This window comes from Amblyomma americanum, chromosome 6 (assembly GCF_052857255.1).
Source record: "Amblyomma americanum isolate KBUSLIRL-KWMA chromosome 6, ASM5285725v1, whole genome shotgun sequence".
Classification (NCBI taxonomy): Eukaryota; Metazoa; Arthropoda; class Arachnida; order Ixodida; family Ixodidae; genus Amblyomma; species Amblyomma americanum.
The window spans coordinates 29,099,480-29,110,811 of record NC_135502.1 but is presented as its reverse complement, the minus strand read 5'-3'; the positions used below and the strand labels follow the sequence as shown (position 1 = coordinate 29,110,811).

Here is an 11,332-nt window from a genome sequence, read left to right as displayed (position 1 = left end):
TTTTGAGGAAAGGAAATGGCACAGTAACCGTCTCACATATCTCGGTGAACATCCGAACCGCGCCGTAAAGGAAGGGATAAGGGTGGGAGGGGAAGAAGAAAGAGAAAATTGAAAGTTGGATTTTCAGGAAAGGCGCGGCGCTGCGCAGCGGCGGAACACCTGTGGCTCGGTGCTACTAGTGGCGCATGCGCAGTAGTGACTAGGGAGCGAGCGAGAGAAATATCCGCGGCGATGCGCGCGTTTTCACGTCACGAGACTCCTCGGAGTACCGCCACGGCGAAATCGCAAGTTCGCGGCCAGTAAAGCTTTCGTTTAAAACCGCCGGAGTTGCCCTGGTTGCCCTTTAACGTGTCCCTGCTACCCCTGCCCTCCTACGTAGACCAACATGTGTTTAGTCAACATGTGGTCAGTACATTAATTATTTGGGAGCAGCGCTCAACCTCAAGGAGGCACTGGCTTAACACAACTACTCGGATAACCATGCGGATAACCGAGCGTTTTGTAACGTGACTCCGGTGACGCGATGCCACGATGCATGACTAGAACACATGACGCCTTTGCTAAGGTGGTCTAGCCACCCTGCCTTTGCTTAAAAGCGAAAGCCAAGTTACGAGTCAATAGTAGCCGTGGCCGTTTCCAATAGTATCCAAGTTATGTATCCCCGCTAAGTTTCGCCCGCGTTCGTGAGGTGGTCTGATGTTACTCCGGCAAGTGTTTTCGTTCCGGCTGAAGGTTTTTAAATCGGTGCTGTCTTGGATCAGACCTGCTAGCACTAAAATGGAGCAAGGTGAAGGCGCCAAGGCGCTCTGCAGCGACGGACTTGTTTGGATAGACATGGAGGTAAGCTTCGCTTTCGGATGCGATGCATCAAGAGGTGCCGTTGCGTTCTAGTTGGCTCTAGTTGCGTGCCCTGCTGCCCTGAACCAGCGGGCTCTAATGCATTTGCGTTTGGCTAATGAGGTGATCTGAATTGGTGAATAACAGGATCCGATTTATCTCGTCTGCAACAGCAGATGCAAACACGAAATATGCCTAATCTGTGTTATTAACGCATACTTTCAACTGCATGTTTTACTTTCAGGAGTGGTATTCACCTGGAAATTGGCGTGAGCCGTTTTGTAAGCGCTTCGGCCAAGTTATGTTATGGCTCAGTGGCCACGGCATTCGGCTGCTGTGCATAAGTTCGGGCTTGATCGCAGCCGCGAAGGCCAAATTTCTTGAATAGTTCACAATACTGTTTCGGCGCTTAAAAAGCAATTGGCATTTCATTTGGTCGAAGGCTGTACGGCAGAAGCATCCCTTTTATCCTAGATAGGTCTGTCCAGAGTTTGAAATAGATTCCCCGAAGTTTTTTGGCTAATGTCCCACGATTTTTTTCTGGCATCCTGTAAGGTATTTGCTCTGCTTTGAATCTTGTCTGGCAGACTGTCAGTGCTGCATTGCTTGCTCTGTTCTTTTGTTGCCTGCCTCGACATGTGTAATGTCTTATTCGCTTCACAGTCACTTGGTGCCTCAAATTACAGTGCACTGTTTGCAAGTCATAGGCAATGGGCAATGCTGAAGTAAATATACACGAATATTACAAAATTTACAAACTCCCCCCCCCCCCCCCTTTTTTTTCCCCATTGGAGCCTTGATGTATAACTGAGATCAGCGTTAATGGTTCTTTATTGATGCAGTCTTAGGCCGTTCTTATCCTCTTGTTCATCTGGTGTAGTGTTACAGTGTTTCTTGTTAATTATTGGGCATTCACTCGGTACTGCATGTCATTCTCTCTTTTCTGTGTAGCTGACTGGCCTGGACACTGCGACTGACCGCATCATGGAGGTGGCTTGTGTGGTGACTGACAAGGATCTCAACCCCATCTCTGGGGTCAGTGTTTTTTTCTTATATAAAGTGCTTCAAGAACTCTTTGTCTCTGGCTGCACCCTGTCATTTGCTCGATATACTCATTAGGGAAGTAGTTCTGTGCTAAAGAACTGGGTTGGGATGAACTTTTCAGCTCTGGTGAATTGAAAGAACTGTATAGGTTTGTTTTGTTTCTATTTTTTGTCCCCCCATGTAAATGAATTGATTTTTACAGTATTTGATTGTCATATCCATGGCTCTGCTTAGGTTGACGTTAGTTGTAATTATTCGTTTTAGGATTTTTTCCTCTTCCTCCATCAGGCACAGAGCATAGGTGTGTCAGACTTTGATTCATTCACTGTATGAACAGTCCATGGATGCACACTAAAGATAATTTTGTATTTGAAGATCGCTTGTTATAGCAAAGCCATCATTGTAAGATTGTCAGAAATGCACCTACATACAGTTCTATGTTTGCCCAGAGGGCGAAAGACCACAATTATTAATCAAAAGTTGCTTTTGCAGTGTGAGAAAGGGAAAAATGATGAAGTTATTCAATAATATTGATACAGTCATAGCACCAAGGGGTGAATAACTACTTCTGTTCTCAGAAAAGAAAATCATTGTATTCAAGTAAATAGTACACAGATCAGGCTTTCGTTTTGTGCTTTTTCTGTATTCACACTGACTCCAATTACTCTTTTAATTTTATGGTTACCTACAGGGGCTGAACCTGGTTTTGCACCAGCCAGACGATGTGCTTGAAAGGATGGGCGACTGGTGCAAGGAGCACCACAGAAAGGTCGGTGCCCTTGGTGCTCTCTTTCACAAGCATGATACTGCGAACAGCAGGAAATTGTTGTACTGCTTGTTATCGCTCGCAAATTAGTGGTCATTAGACACACACATCGACAAACATTATGGACTAGATTACAGAGAAAACTATTTGCAGCTCTTAAGTGATGCATTCCCAACGTAGCACATATATCTGCTCCTTTCGCTCCTTTCCTCTATTCCATCGAAGGTTTTCCAGATTGTTGTGAATGGTATCTTGCACCTTAAGATTGATCAGATATTTATTAACTGCATCTGCAATGGCTTTCCAGTTAGTTCGGTGCCGTCTATATTCAGTTTGTGAATCACATTCAGTGATGCCTTATAGTTCAATAGTGAAGCTAATCTCTTCCATGTGACATCTGTAGATCCTGGTTTAAATTCCAGAAGATTTGCAAAATGTTCATGACGCGCTATTGCTAAGTCCTTGTTCAGGCAATTTCGATAGACTTTAAAATCTTTATATTAATTCAGATCCTTAGTTTTGATAAACAGATTGTAAAGGCAATTTTTATAATGAATTCTTATTCTCAGTTCAGCTGTGGCCCAAGGCTTCCTAATCTTTTTATTTTGTTTAAAATGCACTTCATGAAAGCTAGCTGCATAGACATGCTGCAGTATTTCACGAAACATATCATAAGCTACGTTGACATCATCACTTTCTAACGCGCCCTTCCAGGATAGTTTTTCTATTTTTTTCCAAAATATCGAAAGGTTTTGTTCGGTAATATGTTGGACTGTTAGCATGGGTCTTGTCAGCTTACTCCGTACATATCCTTTAGTGCAAAGGAATATTGGTAAGTGGTCACTTAGGTCGAACGAAAGTACTCCCGACCTAAGTTTATCTTGGCTTATATTTGTAAGAAACATGTCAATAAGCGACTGTGAATTCGCAGTTACTCTTGTCGGGAAGTTACTTACATTTCTAAGCCCATTAGTGTTTAACAGGACTTCAACAACAATGGTACTGCTTATGCAGTAAAAAACACATACAGCTGTCCATTGGAATGATACGACTAGCTTCGGTGCTTAACGCACACGCCACCAGAAACTTACCGTCTCGACTTCAAACATAATGGGTGCCCACTATCTTGGTTGTAAAAAAATGAGTGGGCCTTCTGAAAACGAACAAAAAAGAATAAAATGGACGCTAGCCTACATGCTGTTCTGATGCTGATTTGGTCGACTGAACTGGTCGCATACTGAGGCCAAAGGTAGCGAATAAGAGGCTACACATATTGAAAGAGTCTGGTTCATGTCAGGCCAGTTTTAGTTTAGTATGAATGGGACTAGAGCTGAAAAAGATCAGGTAGATTGGTTGGCAAATATGGGCACATTTATGTCGCATAGGTTACCAGGATTGCTTCCGTTTACCATAAATTCATGACATCATACTTCACATCATAACTTTCATCGCTGTGGAATGATGCTAAGGCAATTTGTTACGCCAAACAGACAAGGCCGTTATTATAATTGGCTGAACTATTCATCTACACCAAAGGAGGGAAATACTATTCAGAAGTTGAGTTTATATCCTCTTAAAAGTTATCGTTTTCACTCTGAGTTTTAATGCAGGGCTGCATTATACATTCGCTTATTTGCAGTTTACTCCATGTTAAAGCTGTCCAGGTCAGTTTAGGAAAAAAAAAAAAGAGTAAGAATAGTTGGAAAAAAATTATATCCTTGGTAGAATATGTGGGCTTTTATGCCAGCTCCTACAAGAATACTCGTGAGCATGTGCTGAACACTTGAATGCCATATGCATTTAACCACTGTTGGGGGTCATATGGAAGAAGGAGGTTATTTATGAGTTGAGAAATAAGTAGCTGTGTAATCCATGCTACGCCTAGACTACCCCACTACACGAATGCATGCATGCTTGCCTGTGTTTCCTCTTCTGAAGCATTCTTGCTCTTGCACCTGTTCTGCAGTCAAAGTTCTTGCCTGACGCTTCCTTAGGCGATCGTACTGTCGTTTTTCATCTGTGCTAAATGTCTTGCCTGTCACTTCCGAAGGTGATCACATTCTCGGTGGTTAGCAGCAGTATTTGTGCAAGGTTCCGCTTACGTCAACGCTATTTTGTTGGGCCATAGGAACACAGTTAGCCTGTCAGATTTTTAGAGGCGAGTCAAAATTATTGTTCCATATAGAGCGTCAGATGGTAGAGACTTTCAAGCAGCCAGTGCGCACCGGCTGATTGGTTTGGATGCAGCAGGCATGCAACCACCTCGCCAGAGTCACTGCAAATTTTCCAGTGGCTCTATACCTCGCCACCATCTGGCACCCTCATGGCGATTCTTGTGTAGAGACCCGCATCCCGCATGTCGATGTGCAAGCACTGGGAGCTCCTCCAACCTGGCTTGTCCTGGTATTGCAACAATTTACATTGGGATGCTATGTGTGTCTACCTTCGCAACATGTTTATTATAGGTGACAGTTTAAAACCCTGAGCAGAGTGCCTAGCTGAAGTTGACAATATTGTGAACTAACACAAGAAACGGGAAACGAGAATTTTGAAGCTCGGTTACAAAGCATGTCGTGCACTTCTACAGGCCCTAAAAATGCAGCTTTGGAGGGAAACAGGACAGACAAAACTTGCAGGCAATGAGGAGCGAAAGAGTAGCCGTTAAATGTATTCGTGCATTAAAATTAAAGGTACTATCATGCTTGGTACAACTTGCAACGTGTCCAAAGTGAACCTGCTCAGGTTTCCACAGTAAATCAATGCACCTTCACGCCAAGCACCAAACTTGCACAAACATTCATTGTACTTTGTTTCTTACATTGAAGGCTAAGTGAATCAAATTTCAGCACCACTGCTTCGCTAACTGAGCTCTTACCATACCTTGTGCATTGCAACTCATTAATGCCAATAGTACATACATTCCTGCCCACCTTTCGCAAACTTGACTGCAAATGTTTTGAATGGTTTATCCTGCCATTGCAGTAACTGTGCAGCCAGGCCTTTAATTGTGTGAGCACTTCTTATGGCTGCATTGCCCATGGTGTTGGTACCCTGTTGTTCCGCATGGTCAATGCTAGCCTTGCTAAAGTGTCCCGCCACTTTCTTTCCTCATATGCACTCAGTCGGGGCTGACACAGGCATGCCGCGAGAGCAGCCTGACTCTGAAGGAGGCAGAAGACCAGCTGTGTGCCCATGTGGGTGGTCTCGTGGTGCCTGGCCAGTGCCCGCTGGCCGGAAGCACTGTCTACATGGATCGACGCTTCCTGCAGAGAGATATGCCTCGGCTGGATGGCCTGCTGCACTACCGCATTGTGGATGTCAGCACTGTCAAGGAGCTTGCCAGGTACTCATTGTTGCATCAACTAACTAAGAAAAAAAAAGAATTCAGCAGGTCTTCGCTTTGCTGAAACCTACTGATGCAGAAATGCAGTGTGGAGGCATTTTGTATGAGATTAAACACAAAAAGAATAATTGAGTACACTTACCTTGTGCTGGCTCAGTTGCAAATTTCAACAAAAGTGAGCGTAAATGTTGCCTGTGTTTGAGTGAATAGAGGCCTATGCATAGTAGTCTGGGCTGTCAACATCAAGTGTTCGATAGGCACCTCAGCAGCGCTGTTAGGGAAATTGTTAGCAACTGTCTCGCTTCTCAGGGGACACCTGAACTGCATTGTAAGGCAAGACATGAAGGAAGGAGTGATAGAAGAGAGAAAGAGATGCCTTAGTGGTGGGCGCCAGAATGATTTCGGTCGCCTGGGGATTTTTAACGTGTGCTGACATCATGCAACACTCGGGCGCCTTTTGCTTTTTGCCTCCGTTAAAACATTGCCACCACAAAGCACAGAAGGAAGGTAGAAAGAGGCGCTATTGTGGAGGACTCAGAAGAAATGTTGACTGACTGCAGTTTTTATTGTCCACTGACCTTTCACAGCACGCGGGCGTCTTTTTTGGTTCACCTGCACCGAAACGCGGCCGCTGTATCTGGGACAGACCTTGCATTGTGTCCGGCCACATTGCAGGAAACAACAAGAAAGCACTGTGCATGACAAAGCACTGTGCACAATGAGAGATGTACACCTGATTCATAGAGTTTTTCTGCCTGTCGTCCGGGTATATATCCAGTGTGAGTCTGCTCCTGGGTCTTTTTGTTCCTTGTAACTACTAATAACCCAGAAGCAGATGTGCACTCTATGGCTTGAGCCTCCCTTGCTGCTTTAGGCAAACGGACACAGCCTAAGCAGGACACTCGTGTCTCAACCTATAGTATGGCTGGCAGCGCTGCAATATTGCTCTGGGGCTGCCTCAAAGTTGCTTTCTTTGGTCACTAGGCTATGTATTAGGGCATTGTCATCTGATTGGGAAACTTCATTGCTGCGGAATAGCGAAGTTCCGCTGCCAGTCCCAGAGTTGCCATGTGTAGATGAAGCTCACATGTGTCTCATGGAGGAACAACATTGTGCAGGGGCTCAGGTGAGGGGCGTGGCTTATAAATGAACAACCTGAGCTCGACGCCAGTGGGATCCGAGCCCACAACCTCCGAATTCCATGACCACCACAAAATTCGGAGGTCACGGGTTCGCATCTCACCGGCGGAATGTGGATGCTTCTTATTCTGCTTTCTATTCAGTTATCTTTAAGTAATAACATAATTACACTATTAATATTCCATTGATCAACACTACAAATTTTTTTAATTGAAACATTCCCCAATCCTTCATGATTTTAATGGCTGTTGGCTTCCTTCTTATGTTATAATGGGGCCTTCATTCCCTACCTTTCTAATGTGTCACTTGTGGCTGCTGTTTGTTAGAAGCTTGCCAAGGAGGGATGTCGGGCAAAAAATATGATTTTGACCGAAAAATTACATTTCTGGATTTTAGTTATACAAGGCTCATAAACTAATAAGGGAGCTACCTTGAAACTTTGGCCGTGATCGGTGCAGTAGAAATGTCGAAAATTAAGTTGTTTTTTTGCCATGATGATGGCACACGCGAAACCTAATTTTAGCCTTTCTTCGGAAGATCTTAATTTTACTACTATTTCACCTCTTATGTTTTATGTTCAGCTTATTTCAGCAAGTTTTTGAGCATGGACAAGGGTGCTGCAGAGCTTGACTGAGGAAAATTAGGGACAGAAACTGTATGCAATTACCACTCAGCATTGTCACATCGAAGAAGGTCCTATACCTGTGAAACAGTGGCTTTTAATTTAAAAAGAAAATATCGTATGAAATAAAGTTAAGCTCAAAATGTTTGAGCTTGTTTTTCTCAGTTTGCATGCTTGATGCATGCATGTTTGTAGTTTGTATGCTTGATTATCCAGTTGTTATAGGAGAAAAGAGTCAGTTTTTAAATTATTAGGGTAGAGAAAGAAAACTAATTTGCTTTTAAATGGTGTGATTTTTCAGAACAGTCATCATGAAACCACAATATCTGCCGTTATCCTGTATGAGGGGTTTTCTTGGTGTGACCTGTGGTAAAAACATGAGCAAATTACCAGTATTTTAAAATGGTACTTCTCCTAAACTGACACATTCATTAGATTATTGTGATGTGAACAACTTTTTTGACTCTCAAAATGCAATTCTGAAACTCGAATTGTGTTCAAATGGCATAAGGATACATCATTTCTGAAAATTTTAAAAATTGGAGCAGGAGTGCAAAAGTTGGCCCGCCAGACCCACATTCCTCGTAAAGGGACAGACTACTGACTTTTATTGACTTTACTTTTTTTTTGCGGGAATTGAAAGCTCTTTGAAAATTAATAAGTATCCACCTGTGTCATTGAGAAATACAGCAGAAAAAAATTTAAGAACAAATTTTTTTATATGGGAGTCTCGCTTTCTCGTGGTGGTAGGCGTCTGCAAACCCCGATATCACGGATGCGGCAACTGTCGTGCCACCTAGGCTGCATGTAGTGGCAGTAATGAGCATGACATTAACTGAGATGCATAGGTTTGATTAAAACTGTAGTTAGTTAATTAGTTTTAAAAGTGCTATAAATGAAATATTGCTTGTGATATTTGTCACAGATACCAGCAACTGTTATTGCTGGCAAAAACGCTGCCAATAGCTGCATGGTGGCAGTCTGCCTTTTTAAAAAATTTGAAAAGATGGTGAGCAAGCAGATTTATACCTTGCAACAAATAGTGACCGTAGTTGCAAGAGAAATTAAGGCATCTGAAGTTTCTTCCAGGAAAAATAATTCTATGTATTGCGCTCAGTCCTATGTCGGCTCTGGGCTGACTTTCTTTGCCAATTTAATACATTCACTGCATTGTGGGTAACTTCATTTATTCGTGCTGTGCTGCCACGAGCACTACCCCATACAGTGAACATGTTAAAATATAAATTCCTGCTAAAACCGTGAGCTCTGCCCTCGCTGTGTCATCATAGGGGAAGTTCTGTAAAAAATATGCTAATATTTTTATACTCATTTTTAGCAGTACTCTGTCCTGGGTTAAATGCACTGTGTAAAATGTAAATGAATTAGAATTCAGGGGACACAGGATAAGTGATTGTGTGAATAATTTTGAGGATCATTTCTTTATATCAACGATTTGTGGTCAGTTTGAAAGCATAGATGGAAGTTCTGTTCTTCAGCAGAAGCATGATTTGTAGCCAGTTACAAAAATAATTACTGTGCTTTCTTGTTCCCAGTTTAATGTGTTAAATTATAGTCATTGCCTGATCACTGGATGCCTTAAGGGGGAAGAGGGTTTTATTAAAAAAATCTATTAATGAACTCACAATTATGAAATCTTCAGGGAATATGTGTTTTAGCATGCTGATTCCGAATATGTAATTTAATTTTACATAAAACAAGTCTTTTTGCACTTATGTAATATATTAGGTAACTTTTTGCTGAGAGGCTTCAAGAAATTTTGGCCAAGAGAATATGCTAAAACATATGCCATTGGTTTATCTGGACATCAAAGAATGCAGTAAAGGTAAAATTATTACACTGCATTTCATAGAAGTTGAGTTGTGGGGTATTGAAATTGGCACTTCACAAACAGGAATGTTTTCTAGATCCTCTTTCTTCTCTTTTTAGCTTGTTTGTACCGATTTGATGACTGTTCAAGCAAGTGCATAGTGCTGTTTACACGGTTTATAATTGGGCCTCTTTCTTAAATAAGGTAGGGTATGCTTACTGTGAACCTTGTGCTCTGTGTAGCATTAATCCTGCATAGATGAGCCTTGTAATAAAAAGCGCAGACTTTTCTGTTTTTGAAGCAGACAGAGCAATTCAGATATTAGCCGCACTCTGTCCACTGTGTGGTAGTCAAGATGTTGGAGTTGAAAATTTGGTTATGTAGTTGAGTTTGCAGCGCTACTTCTCTTCTCCGCAGGCGGTGGTTCAGAGAAGAGTACTACCAAGCCCTCAGGCTGAAGACGGCATCGCACAGGTAAATAAGTACTTGGGTAGTTGAGTAACGATGAGCGAAGGTAGCATGTCTTTCTAGTCAACAGTCAACGCGTCTGCACACTGTAGTTTCGAACTCTGAGCTTCATTCGAGAGAGATAAACTCACTATTTTATAGAAAAAGTGCTGGGGTTGCTTGTGCCTTTGTGCATTTAACGTGAGTGGTGAATCACATTCCATGCCTTTAAAACCAACTTGTGGGATTCTTAGCTGAGGGTGACATGCACCAAGAAAGGAGAAAATATATGGAAAAGAATTTCTCATGTGTTTGCAACCTTCTGAATGGCACACACACACACACACACACACACGCACGCACGCACAGAGAGAGAGAAAATATTTTTGCTAGAATTAGCATTTTTTTCTTGCCATTTCATTTTTGTCTCTTGCACTGCAGGGCCATGCCCGACATCATGGAAAGCATAGAGGAGCTGAAATTCTACCGGAAGACGATATTACTAAGAAGGGAGCCCAGCACAGCTACAAAAATAGAATCAAATGCTTCGATTTCGAATTGACAAGAATTGGTGCCAGTGACACATGACAGGCAAATGACGAAAGCATTTGTGCCAGTGACAGTATATGCAGTAATATATGCAGCGATATGTTTTTACACGACTTTGTGCTGTTATTGGTACATAAAATGCAGCCCATATGGTGACAAATATGGCAGCATTTTGCTTGTGCCGTGCACAACTATGACTGTTTTGTGATTTGTCTTCATTGTGGCTTGTGCCACTAGCTAAGATAACATCACACAGCCAAGCCAAGCTGAAGGCTTGTTTTAAAAAAAAATAAAGAAAGGTTGTCTAATTACAGTAAGACCTTCGGTGAATGTCAGCTGTACCTAGCAACAAATAAAACTAGCAACAAATAACACCTAGCCTATCATTACATCACCTTTGTGTTGGCACCTTAGTGCTTGGATCATCCCACTTTTAACGCGTGAGCATTAAAGGCCCCGTTCACCAAAAAATCCGGTGTTGTCATTGTCGGTATTGGGAGCGAAAAATCACAAGCATGGCTCTGGCAGGTGGTGCCCAGAGAGCAACTAAGGAGGCAAGCGGGCCACCTAGGTCACGTGACCTTGCAGCGTCATCACAACGTGCGCACCGGATAGTGAGCAAACTGCCCACCGTGGCAGGTGGCAGTTAAAGGGACTATGCAACGAATAAAAAGTCACTTGTAAATGTTTCCAATGCTTAGAAATGATGCTAAGAAGCATTCACACAAAGTATGAGTCTTCGGAAATGAGCCGGCA

The 11,332-nt window shown here is 42.6% G+C and overlaps 1 protein-coding gene across 1 annotated transcript; it reads left to right on the top strand.

The window, feature by feature from the left end:
• The first annotated feature begins 614 nt into the window (after nt 1–614).
• LOC144136529 (putative oligoribonuclease) lies at nt 615–10,911 on the top strand. Its single transcript, XM_077668911.1, has 6 exons — nt 615–840; nt 1,789–1,872; nt 2,573–2,650; nt 5,770–5,990; nt 9,998–10,054; nt 10,469–10,911. The coding sequence occupies exons 1-6, from the start codon at nt 697–699 to the stop codon at nt 10,587–10,589; spliced, it is 705 nt and encodes a 234-aa protein (XP_077525037.1). The 5' UTR covers nt 615–696; the 3' UTR covers nt 10,590–10,911.
• Nucleotides 10,912–11,332: the final 421 nt, after the last annotated feature.

Bases quoted from the DNA above. Each gene is read 5' to 3' on its own strand.
- LOC144136529 (XM_077668911.1), top strand. From the start codon at position 697: ATGTTACTCCGGCAAGTGTTTTCGTTCCGGCTGAAGGTTTTTAAATCG. The intron at 841-1,788 runs GTAAGCTTCGCT...TTTTCTGTGTAG, and splicing joins TTGTTTGGATAGACATGGAG to CTGACTGGCCTGGACACTGC. The intron at 5,991-9,997 runs GTACTCATTGTT...TCTTCTCCGCAG, and splicing joins ACTGTCAAGGAGCTTGCCAG to GCGGTGGTTCAGAGAAGAGT.